Below are 20668 nucleotides of genomic sequence, written 5' to 3' on the forward strand. Positions count from 1 at the left end.
ACATGTTCATCCCTGTGGATCTGGAATTTGACTTTGATAGCGACGCGCCTGGTAAGCCTTCGCACTTATGCATATTCCTTTAGAATACCAAAGTTTATTAACAGTTCTGTTGCTTGTATTTGCAGATGCGCTCGAAAACTACGAGCTGGAGCTCGCGGAAGAGGAGGAGGAGGAAGAGGAGGCGCCCCTACTAAAGCGCAAAGCTAAGGGGAAATCTGGCGCAGGGGGCAGTAAGAAACAGAAGAAAGATGACACCCCTGTCGCTCATCCCCATGCTCAAACGAAGGGACCTGAGGAAACCCAGGTGTTTACCACCAAGGTTTCTTTAGCTTCCCTGCCTGTGAAAGTGGGCAGACCTCCTGTCCACTTGAGGTATGGTGGCGTGACCTCCTCCCTTCGCGCGGCTGAAGAGAGAAGCAGTGTCGCGCCTGCGAAAGGTATACTTTGCTTACCCATAATGGTTCAATGAGGGCGATTCTGATTGAATTATTATTAAATCTTTTCGCATTTGAATGTTTGCAGGACCGGCGACGGTAGCAGATCAGCCGCAGGCGCAACAAGGTGCTGAGGCTGCGCCGGGGGCTGCTTCGAAGTCCCCTGTTCTACCCTCAGAAAAGGGTAGAATGAACTTTATGGCGATGTTCGCCGCGCGAACAGAATTGCGCCAAGGTATGTTTTGCGCCATTGTCTTCTGAATTTTTTGTTTTGATCAAATCATAAACCATTTTTTGTTGTTGATTTGTTCATAGGAGTTGTAGCTGGCGTACAAGCTGCTGGTGACACTCCTGGCGCCGTTGCCGGCGCCGCTGGTTCTGCTCCTGCTCCTGCTAGTGCTGAGTCTCCCCTTATTGGGATTACAAAGGAGCAGGAAGCCGTATTGCGCGCCGAACTGGCGGCGTCGAGACCTCCCTCGCCTCCTCCTACGCGCAGCCCTCTCCGCGAGACTGGTTTGGGGCCCTCCAGGTCGCAGGAGAAGAGGCCGATTGAAGAAGATGAGGAGGATGAGGGAGCTCAAGCTGAAGACTCCTTCGGAGTCCGTGCCAGCCCTGCGATGCCACAAGACTCCGCAGCGCAGACTTCTGGTAAGGCTGGCGCTGACTTTTCTGCTTCATCCCCGCAGGTATGTTTTAATTTGTTGCTCCGCTGCGCGTACTTCCATATAAGTATGTTTTTATGACTTAGAACATTTCTTGTGTTTTGCAGGAAGGTGACCACGTTTACCGCCCGAGATGGAATATTAACGAAGACAGTTCCTTCCAATCCATGGGTGTATGCGAGGACTTCTGGGCTCATGCCTTGCCTCCTACTGAAAGGAGGTATCAGGAGGGGCGCACCCGCGCTGACTTGCTCAACGATCACATTTTCGCTGGGTCGACTTTCTTTGCTGCCTCCCAAGAGCTTCATCGTGATTATATTAAAGTACGCGATGCTCTTGTGGAAGCCCAGCAAGAGGCTAAGGTGGCTGCCTGGAACCTTTCTGATGCTCGCGCACGAGCTGAGAAACTCCAGGCGGAGCTCAGCGAAAACCGAGCAAGTGCCAACACCGCCTTTATTAAGAGCGGGCATGAGCTCCAAGCTGCGCGGGAGAAGCAGCAGGTGGCGGAGGCCGAAGTTGCCAAGTACGCGCGGAGAGTGCGTGACTTGGAACTGGAGGCGGAGGCGCGTGACCAAGCTATCGTCCAGAGTATCACTGAGAAATCATCACTGGAGAGTGAGGTTGCGCGCCTGAAGAAGGAGTTGGCGGCCGCGCAGGCCGATAGAGATGAGGCCTTGGCGACGGCAGCGTCTAGCCAGGAAGCACTTGATGCTGCGCAGGCGGAGAAAGAAAAAATTTTGGCGGCAGCAGCGTCTGATAAAGAGGAGCTAAAAAAGACCAAGGAAACTGTTGAGTTATTAAACTCCCAGGTTCCTGCCCTTTATTAGGCGCTGAAGAGTTTCCTCGATGTCTTTGAGCATTTGTCTCTCCTCCCTGCTCTTGATCACCAAATCATCAACGTAGACTTCTAGATTTCTTCCGATTTGTTCACTGAAAACCGAATCCATAAGTCTCTGATAAGTGGTGCCCGCATTCTTTAAACCAAAGGGCATTTTTGTGTAACAAAAAACACCCTTGTCGGTTCTGAAGGCAGTCTTGTCTTCGTCTTGTGGTGCCATTTGAATCTGGTGATAGCCTTTGTAGGCATCCAGGAAACATTTGAGCTTGAATGGCGCCACGGAGTCCACCTTTGCGTCGATGTTTGGGAGGGGGGTAACAGTCTTTCGGACATGCTTTGTTGAGGTCCTTGAAGTCAATACACATCCTCCATGACCCGTTGCTTTTCTTTACCATCACAGGATTGGCTACCCACGTCTGGTATCGGATCGGGCGGATGATGTTTGCGCGCAACAGGTCCTCAACTTGCTCATTCATGGCCTTCGCCTTTTCATCCCCCATGATTCTCTTTTTCTGAGCAATTGGCTCCACCGACTTGAACGTGTTAAGAGAATGTTGCGCCAAGTCTCGCGGGACCCCAGTCATATCGGAGTGTTGCCACGCGAAGACCGACGTGTATTTTGTGAGCAACCTTTTCATTCTCAATCTCGTTTCGTCTGAAATGGTAGCGCCAATTGTGACCGTTTGCTCTGGGAATTTTGGGTTTAAAATCCATTTCTCTGGCGCATTGTCCGCCATTGGAAGTTTCATTCTCCCTTCCCGCGGCGTACTTGTCACTGCGCACAAATGATCGCGGTAAACAAATGTTACGCCTGTTGGTGTAGGGAACCCCAATGCGCCGTGCGCTGGCGACGGTATAGCATTAAATTGGGCAATCGTTCCCCTACCCAGGATCATATTGTGGCATGACGTGGTGGGCAAGACCAAGAAGTTGACAACTTCGGCTCGCTTGTGCTCATCATCCCCCATAGTTAGTTCAAACTGAATTTGACCTAGGGGATGGATGATTTCATTTGAAACACCACAGATTGGTGCGTTCACCATCTCGAGCCGCGCTTGGTCTGCCGGGTCTAACTTTCTGAAACATTGCTCATACATAATGTCAGATTCGCTTCCAGTGTCCACCAGGACCTTTGACACTTCGTAATGAGCAATGTATGTGGTGATGACGAGAGGGCTGCTGATTGAAGGGCCTCCCCTGATTCTTGGGAAGATAACTTGCTGCTCGCGCCAATCTCCGCTGATTTGCGCGCTTCTCTTTTTTGACGTCTGCCCTTGTCGTCCCCCCTCAGCCACACAGATTCTTTTGTATTTCTTGCTGGCAGAGGCTCCTTCCGGTTGCTCATCTTCTATTCTTGGGTTTTTCACCAAGTGAGCCAGCCTGCCTGATTTTACATCCTTCTCGATCGCATCCTTTAAATGATGGCATGCGTCGGTGTTGTGGCCCGGGGACCTGTGAAATTCACAATATTTGCCACTGTTTTGCGGTCCCTTGTAGTGTAGTTGCTTGGGGGGCTTGAATTGGACATTCTCAGTACTTAACACCTGTGAAGGTGTTTTAGTGAGGGGAGTCCATATTCTTGGCAGAGGTCTGCTAGGATCTCTGCCGCCCTCCCTCTTGTCACCCTCCCCGCGATTACGAACATCTTTTTGGGGCTGGGGTGAGCTTGGTTGCGTTTGCTTTTCTGCGGAAGAAAAACTTGTTGGTTGCAACCTGGACCATACAGAGTTCTGTTTGGCCCTCTTCTCTTTGCTGCGCGGTGATTCAGCCTGATGCGCTCTTTCTCTTGCCCTATCTTGGGCAATCTGTTTTTCATTTCTCGCGAAGACTCGCGATGCTTCCATTAGTTTTGCCCAAGTGGTGGGCATACCATCTCTGCTTACGAGAGCTCGGCGGAGTTGATCACTGCGCGCGCCTTGTATAAAAGCCACGCGCAGGAGTTGCTCAGTTATACCCCCGATTGCCAGAGACTCCTGATTGAAACGAGTGATGTAGTCCTCAATCGTTTCATCATTCCTGCGCACGCAGTGCATGATGTCATCAGGATCGCGCGTGTGTCTGCGCTGCTGTACGAAGTGGGCTTGGAACTTTTCCAATAGTTCCTCGAACCCATCAATTTGCCCAGTCGACAAGCTCTCGAACCAGACACGCGCCGCGCCCGTAAGGCAGCGGGCAAACATGTGACACCATGTTGGCATTGTCCAGCTCTCTAGGTTTCCCGTGTTATAGAAACCTTGCAAAAAGTCATCTGGATCTGTTGTGCCATCATATTTGCCCAGACCACTTGGCATCTTGGTCTTGTGCTGGATGGGGGCCTTAGCGATGCGCTCAGTAAATTTTGAGTGCTTCACTAAGATGGCCGGCCTGTACGGCGTGGTTACGTCCACTTGCCCCCTCACTGGCGGGCTGTACGGCATGTGCAGATCCAGATCTGCTCTTGCTCCAGGCGCCATGTTCACAGGCGCGCGGAGTTGTGAGCCTCCTGCATGAGTATCTCGAGTCTTCCTCATGCTATGCACTTCTTCATCACTGAACTCAGTGTGTGCAGTGTGAACAGAATGTCCGTCTTCCGGCGCGCACGGCCTTTTTGTAGTCTGCTTATCAAACGCTTGCCTTTGTGTTTGGTCGGCTAGCTTTTTCTGTTTGACCATTTCATTGTACTTTTCCATTAGACGCCGCTGCTCGTTTATGAGCCATTCATTCGGATCATTTGTTTCTTCTTCTGGACCCATTGGTCCTTTCAGTTTCGCGCCGGCAAGATTTTGTAACGTGAGATCGTCTGGAGGAGTTTCAGTCTGGCCGTGAGGGGTTGTGATGAAGGGACGGTTACTGGTGGTGCGCGTAGAATCACGCGGCACCCTCAGAAACCGCTGTCCCTCATTGACACCCTCACGTTCAATATCCTCCAGAGCTTGATCAGCGTTACGAACGCCAGAAACCATGGTGATTGATTTTTTTTTATGTAGATCTGATGAGATCTGATTGCCGTTTGTAACAGTGGATGGCGCCAATGAAGAAACGTGGATCTACTCACTGGTAGCAGATCTACTTTCCTCGGGTTTTGATTGTACTATTTCACCGATGGTTCTTCTGGATCTGTGTTCTTCCACCTACAAAATGAACAACGCCGTTAACTTACCCCTCAGAAAGGGACAGAGGGGTCCTCTTTGGGGTAACCCTCCGGCGTGAGAATAAGTATATGTAGGAGAAGATAATAATGTGAGAGTAAGGGAATCTGGAGAGTATTGCTTAATAGCTGAATACTGTATGATTGTGTGACTGTGTTTTTGTATCTCTTTCCTTGTGGAGTTGATGCTGTATTTATAGTGCTAGGGTTTCCACTGATTGAGCTGGGACCAAATTAGGGTTTTGTTGGCCTCCTCCAATCGATTTGCGCCACGTGTCCTTGGAGACACCTGGTGCTTTTTCATTGGTTATAATCACGTGGTAACCCATGAGTCATGCTGAGCTGTCCACCTTTCATTTAGCAGCTGTCAACAACAGCATATCCTTATTCCTTAAAAAGATGCCTTCTGGAAGGTTGTCTGACGTGCACAATCAAGGTTGCCCTAATCCTGATTTGGATAAGGACGAGGTTGATTATGTGCATGTGTGATATGCGCCCATCCTGAGGATGCGCGAGGTCTTCTCTTTATTCTCACGCGCAGATATTTCATGCGCAGATGTGATACGCACAAGCATGTAATACACGTCACGCGCGGATGCCCCACGCGCAGCTGCGCCATGCGCAACTGTGATATGGGTGGGCATGTATGATGCGCGAGTATGTGATATGCGCCGCGCGCGGATGCGCCACGCACGATGTGATATGCATAAGCATATATGATGCGTGAGCATGTGATACGCGCGAGCATATGTGATGCATGAGCATATGTGATGCTTGAGAATATGTGATATGTGCAAGCATGTGATGCTTGAGCATATGCGATATGCGCTGTGCGCATAAGTTTTGGCTTTGTGCCTTGATAATATCTTTGATTTCTAATGTCTTGTATATATCTTGTGGGTTGACCCGCCCCGCTCGATGTTGAGGCGGGTACATACCTCTTCAACTATAATCTTACACTGGTTGGACATATACTAAATACTAAATTTGCCAACATCATATTTGATATACCATTAAGGTTTTAAGTGTTGTATATTCAATACTCGATAATATATATTATCAAAAAGTGAAAAATGCATGTAAAAATTTTGTTCACTTAGTTAAGAAACGAAGTAATCAACTGAAAGCAATACAAACCTCTTTAGCAGAAAGACGGATATTCCTTGCTTATTATCAGACAATCACTTATTCACAAACTTCGTGTGGGGCTAATAGTTTTCATTTACCATCTCATGGAAAACCCTTTTCGCTCCGCTTGGCCTTATCTCTCTCTAGGGGTATTTTAGTGATAGGTTCTATAGGAACTGGACGATCTTATTTGGTCAAATACCTAGCGAAAAACTCCTACGGGCGCAGTATTTGAAAAAGTAGAGCGTTGGGACGATCTCAATCACACGATTGTATAGTTAGTATGACAGGATATATACTTCTTTTTGTTTTGTGTGACGTGAATGCAAGATGGAACAAAACAGAAACCAGACAAAACAAAACTGAAAGAAAAAAAAAAGAAGCAAACTATAAATATTAAATATATATATATAGAGTGGCATTAAAGATTTGTATGAGTTAATGTTTAAAAGAAAAGATATTTTTACATGTTCCATATATATATATAATATTTGTCGAATAATATTGTTGGGTTACTAAGACATGACAGGACCGTTCGGTTGGGCAGGAATTCGACCCTGGTGGTTCGGTTCATTGAGTAGATTTTTCTTTTTAGAACTTTTTATTTAGTGTTTCTTTTGTGTAGCTAGCAAGATTTAAGCCTAGACCTCTTATATAAATGAGAAAAACTTTTTAATAATGTAATATGTTTACAAATTCTTGAAATTCATTTAATCTATCTTTATTATATTCATAAATAGTCTTCTCGTTATTTCTTTCTTTAAATTAGTCTCTGAATAAAGAAAACATATTGCTTCAAATTGGAAATATAACTAATTAACACGCGACATATGCAAAACTTTTGTTTTTAAATCGTATTTGCTTTACTGAGTTCGTTTATTTGTTACTTTCATGCAGTATACTTAAATTTTTTTAGGAATTAGTTATAATATCATTCGCCTTTTCAATCTAATTTCACCAGTGAATTAGTAAAATGGTAGGTTGCGGCGCATTTTTTTGCCCGCTTACCTGTCACTGCATTGTAAATCATTTGGATGTTTTTAAATTAATAGATGTATTAATTAAATAAAAAAAGATATTTATTATAAAATAAGAAAGAAATTGTATGCATTAAGAATAGTTTCAAGTTTCAAATATATCATTCATGACGTTCTTTAGACTTGGGGTTCATGCACCCCATGCATGAACCGTTTGGATTTTTGTGCCATCACCAATCACAGCCTTCAATATTGCCAATAAATATATGTGGGGACCTTAATTACTTCACTCCATGGTAAGTATTGGTAAGTGAATTGCACGTTTCGTTTTTTGTTCTAGTTTTTTACAATTAAAAACAAGTTTTCGGTTTTGTTCTTCCTATAAGGTTTCAAAAACCGTGGTTGTTCAGTTTGATTTGGTCAATTTAACGAAAGATATGTATGTGTTATTTTAATACTAATATACATATACATACACATATACATATGATTCCAATATTTGTAGTAAAAAACAAAGGTAATTATGCATGTATCAACTAACGATCGGTTTAGCTCGAGGCGAAACCAATTTTTGTTATGCAGTTTTCACTTCCGGTCATATTTTATTTTTTTTGGCTATGGTTTAGTTCTATCCCGTCTAATTTGAACTGTGATTCACGCATGTTATTTCATAACAATCTAATAACTAATTAGGGTATTAGATATTGTATCTAATTATTAGGGCATAGATTAATTAGTACGGAATTTTTGTATCTAAGTCTCTAATTGATGCTTATTTTATCATAATCAAGAAAAAAGAGTGTTAATTTTTAGTTTAATCTAGCTACTAAATATCAAAGCTTGAAAAATAAATAATAGTTATTTTATTTTCTATAGTGTTTTGGTAGTTAAGTTATTTATATATCAAAGATTCAAAGACCAACTTCAAAATACCTAAGTTACCTAATTGGAATATGTGTCGGCTTTAAAGGTGAGGTCATAAAAGACTTGAATCTATGAGATCGATCGGTGTTCGGATAGATTCGTCCAATCACTGCTGACAAAGTCTGCATCAGCTGGAAAAACTGGATCAAAGACCCATGCATGCATGTTTCTTAATATATAACTAGACGTACGATCCATGGTGGTTTGTCTTTTGCGTTAGCAACTTTGGGTGCCATTATTTCTATTATTTATCCACTATCTTCATTTCTCATGAGTTTAGATCCATTTAATTAAATGGCTTCATATGGAAATTTGTAAAAGATGAAATGAATAATGTGTAGGGAGTGTTTGGGATTCCTTATTCAAAATCAAGTCTACTTGTAAAAGGAATTATCAAATATAACTCATGAGAAATGAAGATAGTGGATAAATAATAGAAATTAAGTTGTTAATATATTAAGTATTTCCTACCAACCATGCTTATTGTCTGTTTTATATTATGCAAATGGTTTCCAAAAATATTAAATTATATATAATATTTTATTTTAGTTGTTAACATATTAATGTATTTCTTTTTTAAAGTTTACCTTTTCAAAATTACTACAATATATTTAAATTAAACCGTACTGATATTTGTTTCTCTATTAAAAAAATTAACTATAAAGTATTCATATATAGTGAAATGATCGATGATCAGTCAAGAAAGATCATTAATTGATTAAACTTTTTTTCAGCCACATTTCAAGAGATATATACTATGTCTATTTGCACATATAATATGATATTTCATTAATATAATTATATTATATATTGTCACCATTTGGCAAAGAAAAGGTCTGTTTTTATATTACAATTCCAAGTGTTAATTCGTGTTTATGTTTGACACGCATCTATACAAGTAGTTGTACTTTTAATTTTATTTAAGAATTAATGCAAATATTTTGGATCTCTAAATTCAGCCAACTTTGATGACGAAGAAACAAGCATTGGGACAACTGGTTGTGTTGTTCCATAGAAACAACTTGTTCCCATATGATAAAATTTGTTCGTAAATGGACGGATCTACTAAGGAACTATTAGTTGCGTTGCGGACTTGAATTTGATTCACCGGTGTTACAAATTTTTGGTTCTCTCGATCGTTACTTTTATCAATTATCAAGAGTGATTTTTACGTACCATGGTTGAGTCATTAACTCTTCTCTTTCTCGTCAGATAATTGAGGCAGGTCACCTGAATATGTTGGTGTTTTAAGTGGATTTTTATAGTTTCTTGATACTTACAGGTTTTGATAGGTGATTCTAAATTCCAGTTAAGTTTTTAATTTATCATTACAAGTTCAACTAATTATTGATTTTTTTTTAGTAAAAACCATATGCCCTACATTGTTACCCTTGATGGATATATGCCCCTATGTCGAAGGTTTAAAACTTGTCCTTGGCTGGTTATTTCTGTCACACAAATTATTTATAAGCGTAATGGTCCAAAACGTACGCATCACTGAACCTTCGGTACCCACACATTCGATCCTTTCCTAGGTTAGCTGGTTATACGTATAACAGCAAAATATAGCTCATTCGTCGCGGCAAGTTGTATTTGAAAATAAAAACATGCAAAAAAAACATCGTTTTGCAACAATATATTTGGAAAACACTAAAAGAAAAATATTTAGATTTTGCTTAAAGCTTTACTTGCAACCTATCCATTACCAAAACTATGGGATGTTATTTGAATTATTTTTATTTCTAGTTATCCTTGTATATTCATATATAGTTAGTATAATAAGATTAATAACTGATTTAAGTTTTGTTATAATTATTCTGCTATAGTCTCGTGAACATTTCTTCTAGACATGAGTGTTTCATCAAAATAATAACATTGTTATGTGATTTCCGTTCCCTGGTCCTATCAATGGTCTATATATAGATTCACGAGGCGTCGAGATATCATATAGTAGTCATTGGTGTTCTTAATAGTTAATACAATCCTAATCTTCCGAGATGGCAAGATACACATATAACTTTATACTTTGAACACTCTCCATTCAAAAATCATGAATTTATGCTAAGGCTTTGTCAATGATCTAATGAATGCATGTCTTATCAAACAAAATGTTGGCGTGACTTAAAATGCTTTAAGGGAGGTTCAAACTGAGACCTCATCACTAGTGGATATATATTTATACAAACAAAAGGTTAAAAATAAGTAGGACCTAGAAACTTAATGATGATTGGAATAGTGTTTTGTATGAGATAATTATGTGACAATGAGATATTATTAGTGTAATGTAAATGAATGATCCATCCACCCATTGCGGAGGCTTTTATAACGGCCAGTTGGTACTTTATGATAAGCATCATCTAAAAAGTGGGGTTCTGGTCTTAAAAGAAACAATCAAGTTGAAGATTATAATGGTAGTTGTTAAAGATGTAAGATTGAAAGAAGAAAAATGCAAGTTGCAAGTAAACCTCCAATATAGATACACATACACACAAACATAATATAACTACAAGCAATACAAAAAAGGATGGGAGCGGGCCGAGAACAACCCCCCCCCCCCCCGGGCGGAATTCCATTCTATGATCGACATTATTTGTAGGTGAAGTTTAGCTATTTGTTTGTATAAAACTCGTTTGTTTTATCGAACCCTTTATATGATGTAAAAATACAAATTCATACCCATGTCTTGTCTCCTTGATCACTCTCCACCGATTATCAAATAAAGTTATGTTACTTTTTAGAACATCTTCGTTGTTATAACTGATTTATATCTATTAATCCGCATGTTACTTAACGATTTATATTATCGTTTGTTTACACATGAAACTCGCCATTCATCATGTTTATACTTGACATGTTACATATGATTATTGTGACCGGTCTGTATCCCCATACGAGTTTCCATTAACAAAATTTACATATGTCAGTTATTTAAAACGGCCTACACTAACTAATAGATAAAACATATATTCCATATTAAATACACAAATAATTTTAGATTGTATATATGAAATAAATTATAATTGTGTATTTTATTTCTAATTGCTTTTTTTAATGCAAGAGCATTAGGATGAATGAACCTGGGCAATATATGGTCCCCGAATTTATAAAATACAATATATTATATTCAAAATTTTAATGTTGTGCTAAATATATTTTGTGAGATGAGTTCAACTACGTAATTGTTTATTTCCTATGGAAAATATCTTAATATATAAAATACAAGTATGCTCCAAATTAACGATAAAGAAAACTTCAATGCTTGAAGAAGTTTAATTTAGTGGTAATTGTTCAGTGTATTATGATCTTATAAATATCTAGGGCTATTATTTTTCAATTTCAATATTTAGTTCCTCAACTGATGTAATTTGAATAACCACCAACTTGTTACCATACATATTGTTTTTAACAATCAAAGCTTGGACAACAACTGAGAACGTGATTAACAAGAACATTGATCGCATACAGTTCTTATCAAGCCATACGATCATCATGTACCACCTTAATTATATATGATGAAAGCTATGAAATCAATCAAGACAAAAACGTACAAATGATGATCTTTGCGATTATAGATCATTCAATGAGCTGACATCTAATTTGGGAGTCTACATAGGTGTTGATATGTGATAGCGGTGATCTAAAAAATTAGGTTCCGACACCGATCATGATCATCTCAGTATAAAACTAGATTTTTTTTATTTGCATTGAAATGCTTATGGGTTTTGAGGGTCTTCCTTCATATATACCATCTTCTAGACCCAGACCCGAGTCAGACCCAGGAGCAGACCCAATTTAACAATAAACGGGTTCATGTGTGACAGGTCTTGCGGATTTTGCTAGTCTTATATATCACTAGTATTTTTTTTTATTTGCTCATCTCAAAATATGTTCAACAAACATATGCTATTTTTCACTTTTTACTATTTTATTTTATAAAAATCTATTTATTCTAATAAAAGGCTACTATTTTTTGTCACTTGTCAATATCATAGCTCTCCTCATCTTTTTTCAACCAATTTTCATATATGGTCCTTATCTTTTAAGTTATTTCAATATATGACATTAAAATTGTAGGTTTATTCCAACTAAATCCATTACTACATATAACAAGTATTCTCCATATGGATTTATAAGAGATGATTAGAGAATTTTGAAGTGTTCATTAAAGTGTTTATTATGGTTTATATTTAAAATAATAAACAATAAACGTTCGATTAATAATATGTGGAATGAAAATAATCGACTTGGACAAAATTATGATAACGGCAGCGGCTAAGGCTTAGCCTTTAATACCTAAAAATACATATGATTTTAAAACTAAAAGTTTTCGGGTTGACCCGAAACCTAAAATTCGGACCCAAGAACCAACCCGAATTACTTCGGTTCAGGGTTGGGTTAGTATTTTCTTTGGTTCAAGTTTCTCTGGTCAGATTAGTTTGGGTTTAGGTACGAGTTTTCTTGGGTTGGGTTTATGTGACAGGTAAAAGTGGCAGCCCTACTTTCAACGATTATAAATAAGAATCACTATATTCATTTTATACAACTTTAAATCTTCTAATATTCTTTTAACTCTGAATAATCACTATTATTTGAACATGATTTTAATGTTAGTATGTATTTTTCATTTTCCTGGAAATTACATACATATGAAATAAACAAATCATTTTGTTATATTTAAATTTTTGGTTTTTATGTTGCTTGATTATACAATTTTTATTTGTAAAATATAAAGTTAATTAAAAATTTGTTATACACAGAATATTAATGACAACAAATTTGTCATGATCAATCAATTTCAAATTGTAAAGATTCTATGGATAATTATATCATCAAAGTTCAGGTATAAGGTTTTTGAGATAATCATGTTTTTTTTATAAACATAAGAAGATGTTCTCAAATGACATCATATTAATTGATTAAAAACTATGATATTTTATGTGTATGAATACTTTTTTTATTAGTATCATGGATATATATTATCATTTATCTAGAGTTGGTATGTACTTGGAGAACCTTTTTTGTCACACGGACAACTATATATAGCTATATCAAGTGTTATAAGCACGCCTATATGTTACTTTATTAAGAGTTAAAAGCAGATATGAAACAAAAGTTTTGATTTTTGATAAACAATGTAGTGTAACAGGAAGTTTTTACCTATTTGTAACATATTTGTGTAATCTTAGTTATGTAATTTCTGTAATTTAAAATTATAATTGTATTAACAATGTATGATCAATTTGTTGACTGTATTTCACTTAATGGTCAAAGTTTAAAATTTTCAACAATCACCCGTGTAATACACGGGCCTCAAACTAGTGAATGACTATTATAAAGGGTGGGGGAATATATCCTTTCATGTTTTTTTAGTCTACGCCCTGCTTGCGGTGCGCACATATAATGTATATATGTGTGAACCCTTGGGTGGGCAAAAGTAAAATTGCACTAATTTTGACGTTATTTTACTAATCACGTGAAAATAACGTTAAAAGTGGCGGAAGGTTAATCAGGCATCATGTGGTGGCGTTGATAGCCGAAAGACAAGGGCACATGCACTAATCAGCCGGTGTCCCGATGATTGAGTGTTATGTGTCTTATGTCCAAGGCTTGATTCAAAACTACTATCGAGCCGGGGGTCTCACCGGAAGCAGCCTCTCTATCCCTTTGGGATAGAGGTAAGGCTGTCTACATCTTACCCTCCTCAGACCCTGTCATAGCATTGCTATTGGTGGGATACACTGAGTACGATGATGATGATGATGATGATGTTTTTTTAGTCTAAATTGTAAGGTTAATCATTTTTTATCGATAATAAAATGATCCAATTACAATAAAGAACCATATAAACAGGTGACAAGTTGCGTCATCACCTCCTTTTAATGGCAAAACCGATCCTACTGAAAACAAAATTATTATTCTTTGGTGTCGTTGAGTTACTGTGCATGACCCGTTGCACTTCTTTAAAAAATGTAACCGCATCGGGAGCAACAAGCCACCCCTTTCATATTAAACCATAGAAATGTACATCCTTTTTATCTCTCTACTCTTTTGTTCTCAAAACCCAAAACCGTTGTTTAAATAAAATAATTATGATAGTATGATTGTAACGAGAACCCAGTCGGTATTGATACTTCTGGTGGCGAGCGAGGCGGGGCGGGTCTCGTGTGTATCGCATGTCCATCTATACATCCCGACTCTATATATATATCCGTGTGCGTTCCGTGTAGCATATATGAGAAAATAAAATTCAACAAACATACTTTAGAGGTCGCTCCAAAGGTTCAAAATGGTATCACATATCTCGTGAAGGACAATATTGTCAGGGGGTGCGGAAGATTCATGAAACATTCACTTCCTGCCATTAAAAACAGAAATTACTTGAATTTAAATATTTAAACTATAGGTACTCCTAGTTTTAATTGCATAACATGTCCGGCTCCAAAAATTAAAAAAATATATTGGGCCTTCACTAAAAGAAATAATTTGTTAGGTTAAACAATTTAATTTTTTAAAATGATTACATGGTTATGATTTGTGTTGTGTAAAAAAATTTTGTATAACAATAGGCTTAAACATTTTTCATATGAGACTAGAACGCGCAGCCTTTTGGTTTGGAGTTAAATTAACGCTTGCCATTAAATCAAGCTAGTTGTTATGTAATTAAGTTTAAACGTTAAAATATATATGTCGTTTATAAAAATACATATAATTTTTTATAAAGAAATTCGAGCCTAGCATGATATCACATGAGGCCATCTAAGAGCCCTATTAGAACCTTTAAAGGGATGGGGACGAGAAGTAACAAGAACATTCTTTGTTGGGAACTTGCCAACACTACTAATAATGGTCGATTACATGGCGATTGTGTAGATGCAGTAACTTATGTTATATATTTTAGTTTTCTTCCTTAAAAGTACAAAATAACTTATATGGTAAACTTTATTTAATAAACCTTATAATCTATAAGCTTATTATTATCATTAATTCAAACGTGCTTGAATTATTTTTTATTATTTCGACTTATAATTATTTTCTACGATAACGCTTTACATTTCCGTCTAAAATTGGCTGAGTTAACACAACATTATCCGTCTAAAATTGGCGAGTTAACACGACACAACTCGTATGTGTGGTTCAACGTTTTTATATCTATTTTTTTAACGGTCTCGTTGCAATAATGTATCCTCTTCGTTATTCTTTTCTATAATATTTTTACGTTCGCTCTAACTTGTCGAGTTAACACAACGCAACACACATGTATGATTCAACGTTTTTACGAATATGTTTTAATCTGTTTAACGGTCTAAAAAAACTAGGTTCCTTCAAAGAAAAACAGATAGATTTTTATATTCATAAATAAAGAAATAAAAAAAGATGAAAAAGATTATATGCAAGTTGGTTGCTACTTGCTACCACTTGCATGTCCGGCGTAATCCCTGTGTTTCTTCTTTAAACTTTACAACTTGCTCCCCATACATACCTCCATTCCTCTCACTATATATCATCTGTCTATCTATCTATCTATCTATCATCACACCCATTAATATTATTATTAAAAAAAACAAAACAAAGCATGCCTTCTCCTATTCAAATTCAAAGAATCCAACCCACACCCACCACCACCACCGTCAACCACCACAAACAACCACCAACCACCACCATATGGAGACTCCCATCCTCCATCAACATCCCAGAAGATCTCACCCACCACCACACACACACGGTTGGGCCCCACCAGTGCTCCTCCGCCGTCGTTCAAACGATATCAGCTCCCATCTCCTCCGTATGGTCTGTCGTCCGTCGTTTCGATGAACCTCAGGTAAATTTTTAAAACGACTCAATTTTGCTATCCAAAAAGTGTTATTGGCACAACTTTTTGCCTGTTTGTTGACTTCTGCATCAATATAAACACTAGATTTTAGTAAACACTAGTTTTTAATGAAATATTAATATAACTTCTCAGTTAGACCCCAGATCATTTTTTAAAACGACTCATTTTTGCTATTCAAAAAGTGGTAAGAGGCAAAACTTTTTGCCTGTTTGTCTTCTGTACCGATATAAACACTAGTTTTTAGTGAAATCTTAATATAAGTTCTCCGTCTGGTCTGACGTTTTGACAAACCTCAGGTTATTTTATTTAAACGACTCTTTTTGTTATTCAAAAAAGTGTTAACGGCGCAACTTTTTACCTGTTTGCCTTATTTATCAATATAAACACTAGTTTTTAGTGAACACTAGTTTTTTATAATGAAATATTAATAAAAAATTTCAGGTTTACAAGCACTTCCTCAAAAGTTGTCATGTGATTCTCGGTGACGGTGATGTGGGATCTTTAAGAGAAGTCCACGTGGTGTCTGGACTGCCAGCTGGATCCAGCACCGAAAGACTAGAGATCCTTGATGATGATCGGCATGTTATGAGTTTTAGTGTTGTGGGTGGTGACCATCGGTTGAATAACTATAGATCTGTTACTACCCTCCACGTGTCACCGATCTGTGATGAGAACACGGTTGTTGTGGAGTCTTATGTTGTTGATGTGCCACCGGAGAATACCAAGGAAGAGACGTGTGTGTTTGTGGATACTATTGTTAGATGTAACTTGATTTCGTTGAAGCAACTTGCTGAGAATAATCTGGTGAAGAACTGAGAGTAATGGGTTTGAAGAGGTCAGCTATACATACACCGTCCGATATCTAATCCCACGTTGTTTCAGACTGGTGTCCAAGTGGATATCGGAGGGATGTTTTCAACCAAAAGATATAAATCAAAGCTTGACTGTGTATGGTCTAAAATGGATCGTTTGATTGTTCGATGGTGTGAAATCGGATGGGATGGTTTAGCTATAGCATGGCGTAAGAGCAAATAACTAATCGGTATCGGATTCAGATCGACAAGCTTGTGGATTAATGTGTTGATGATCTTTATGTTTCTTTTTTTTTTTTCATGGATTTAACTTGATCCATGATGTGGGTAGAGATTTGGAGAACAAAGTTTCAAGCTTTTTTTATTTTTATATTTTCATTTTTTGTTGTTCATGTGTTTTTGTTTTTGACTAGTGTTTTTTACATGGTTTCATGTTACACTATATAGAAGAAAGGATTTAGAGGTCTGCATGGAATATTTTGATATGTTACTTCATTGTTTACTGCCATTTAAAACTCATGTTAGATAAAACTTCAATCGTAATGTGATTTTGAGCTTTTTAATAATTATTCGGTAAATCAAGCTTGAACTTGAATAAACAATGAAATGCATATGCTAATAATTGATAGTATTAATATCTTGTGGTTTATTGAACAAGTTGATAAAATTTGGAATCTTTCGAAATAGCTTACTTTTTGATCTCCCTAGCAAAAAAGAAAGTCGACATATTACCTTGAATGATATATGATATATATCACATCATTGTATAGATACATGACCGATACATCATATATAATAAGTGATCGATATATCCTAAAGGTATAACTCGGATCTAAAAAAATTATTCCAGTTTTGAGTTAGACATATCGTTACCTGTTACGCTATCCATTCAATTTAAAAAAATAAGTAAATAAATAAAATTAGTTGTATTATAATTAAATGTCAGTAATTAAGCAGCCAGATGAGATGTCCAGATAGGATGATACATAAATACAAAACAATCCATATAGAAGACTACAACAAAAGTAAGAACTACGCAAAGACGGATCAAACAAAACCCAATAAAAAATAAGACCCAACGGAAAAGATATGATAGCCTCAACCCATAAAAAACTGACGTATATAAATATCACAGAACTGATAATATCGTGTGGGCTCTATTCATCTTCTTCAAATAATTATTCATTGTTTATGAATAAACAATTGCATGGGCTACATTATTTAACCAATTAAGTATCCAGCTCCATGATATCTATCTCGAGGGTGATTGAAGATATCGAGTCGGTTTCATTTCATTTTGGAAACTAATCCTGAGGATATCTTGAAAACTTTATATATCTTTAACACTCGGTCAGTCTCTATCTTCGTAATAAACGTGTCTATCTCTTAGTTATAGCGTTACATTTAATTCATGCTATGATCATTATATCATCTCACACAATAAGCGTAAAACATTAAATATATTTCATTATTGTTATCTTTATGCATTAAAAATATGTTGCATTCTTTTTTTTTAATATATTTTCTGTGCACAATTGCATATATTCATGTATTTACGTATGATTGTGTATAAATTGTTCTTGTCAATATGTAACTTCTAAATATCATATATGTTTATTATGTATATATACTTATGTTTATGTTTACATATTAATGCATGCAAAGCATATTCTATTATCCCTAGACATTCCATGAGTTGGAACAATCGGCAAACAATTAAGAAGTTAAGGTAGACTATTTGTCTAAATAAGCTTAAAAACATGAGTAAACAAGATAACGAATAGTGAACACTTCATATATATGATATGAATCGAGTAGTACCATTATCTTTAAATAACACGTTATTCTCTAAAAAGTACACCCTACCCTTCGTACTTTTTAGTTATAGGTCTTCTGTAACTAAATATAATTTTGGTATGACTTTCAGTCTCTCAAAATATAAAATAATTAAAATGGAAAATTAATAATAATAGTTAGAAAAACCATTTCCAATGACCGGTAAGAGATGAGAGCCTTAAGATTTTCAATATTCTCGGGTCCAAGTGTTTCTAATTAATGACAAAAATTCTTTTAACTCATAGCATGCATTAGTAAAATCCATTATGTTAAAATCATACCCAAATGCTCCGGTTGACCAAACGTAGTCATCTTCTTAAAGTATAGAAACGTCACTCTATTTAAATTATCATTTAAGATGTTATCTACATATAAGGAAAATAAATATAATAGAAGTGGCTAAAAAGGTGAGAATATATACTTTTATCAAAACTTAGAGCAAATGGTGTTTTGAGGTCAAAATGCATGGGTAGCACAGCCCCCCCTCCCCCCTTCTCCGGTATAAGGGGTGGGGTGGGGTGGTGAAGACCGACGGTAAAGGAAAATGGTGGGCCATCATGCTTTTCGCGCACTCTCTCTCTCACTCTCATACACATACAACAACAATCAAACCCAATAAAATTTTCACCGATAACACAACTATTAGTAGGGTGAGATGTAGGCAAACTGTTCCTCTATCTTAGAAAAATAAAGTGGTTGCTTTTAACGAGACTCTCGCCTCTAGAAAACATAAACATAAGACCAGATAAAAGAAACATAAATTTCAACAATAGACCCATATCATAAAGATAATAGTAATACCATATTAAAATAGTCATAATAGTAAAAAGATAAATAAAATGATGATATTGGTAATGGTTAAAAAGATAATAAAGAAGTAAATACATACATACATACACTCTCTCTCTCTCTCTCTCATATATATATATATATATATATATATATATATATATATATATATATATATATATGAGTAAAAAATTACAATAATATATCCTATCACACTAAAAATAAGTTACTTAATACACATTTTTAACCAAACTTGTAACACTCTTGGCAAACACAACACCGTCCCACTCTTAGGCTATCACACATCGGTAGTGGACAAGAGAGATCACTGGTTCATAAGTAATGTCCTACCTCTTCAATCACCAACGCGTTTTGGGCAACCAAAAACAAAGAGCGGACAATATTGATGGTGCGAGGGGCCGAATGTTACACACACATATATTGAGGGTAAAGAGGTTTTAAACCAAAACGAAACATTGTAGAGAAAAACTTTAGAGACTTGTTTTCTACGTGACGATGATGTAGTAAACAACCTCATAGATTTAATATAGTTGATTTTGTTTCACGAGGCGACGGTGACCCCTTAGTTTTTCAAAAACCAAATTTTAAAGGTTAGTCACTAAAAATGGAAACAAAGTTTTTGAAACTAATAAATTAAGTGATTCGGAATCAAAAAACACTCCATTTGTTGTACACTTGTACTTGAACAATCGCGTGGAGGATTTAAAAATTGCCCACAACCCTTAATATTTGATTATACATGACATATTATAATAAGTTTATTAAATCATCTAGTTTCATATAGCACTACTTTATTAACATTTATTAAAAAATAATATAAAATATCTTAATCATCAAAAAAGATTGGATGAATATTAAAAATCAATTACTAAATAATAAGACATAAGACATAACTAATATGGTAAAATAAGAGTTTTCAGAAATTATATTCAATGGCATAAAATATTTTAGAGCATTGTACTAGTTAATTAACCTTTATTTATTTATATATATATATATATATATATATATATATATATATAAAATTCTAGCATAGTACTACTTTATTTAAATTTTTTTTAAAGCATAAAATTTTTAATGAATATAAAACATTGAGTAAAATATCAAACAAACGAAGTTATAAGTGAATAATAAGAAGCAATTAATACAATAAAATAAAAGCTTTTAAGAAATTAGAGTTTATAAAATGCTCAACAAACTATTATAACCGGTTAGAAGAGGGGATTTAATTATAATACTAATTATTTATAAATTAAAAACTTATGATGTTTCAATGAATAAGTTTTAAC

At 36.5% G+C, this 20668-nt stretch overlaps 1 protein-coding gene across 1 annotated transcript; it reads left to right on the forward strand.

Moving 5' to 3' along the window:
- Positions 1–15486: 15486 nt before the first annotated feature.
- LOC143531608 (abscisic acid receptor PYL4-like) lies at positions 15487–16822 on the forward strand. The gene is made up of 2 exons (XM_077026870.1): positions 15487–15909; positions 16363–16822. The coding sequence occupies exons 1-2, from the start codon at positions 15664–15666 to the stop codon at positions 16735–16737; spliced, it is 621 nt and encodes a 206-aa protein (XP_076882985.1). The 5' UTR covers positions 15487–15663; the 3' UTR covers positions 16738–16822.
- Positions 16823–20668: the final 3846 nt, after the last annotated feature.

This window comes from Bidens hawaiensis, unplaced genomic scaffold (genome assembly GCF_021521415.1).
Source record: "Bidens hawaiensis isolate Kalapana, Puna unplaced genomic scaffold, B.hawaiensis_p1.1 tig00009196_1, whole genome shotgun sequence".
In the NCBI taxonomy this organism is placed as follows: Eukaryota; Viridiplantae; Streptophyta; class Magnoliopsida; order Asterales; family Asteraceae; genus Bidens; species Bidens hawaiensis.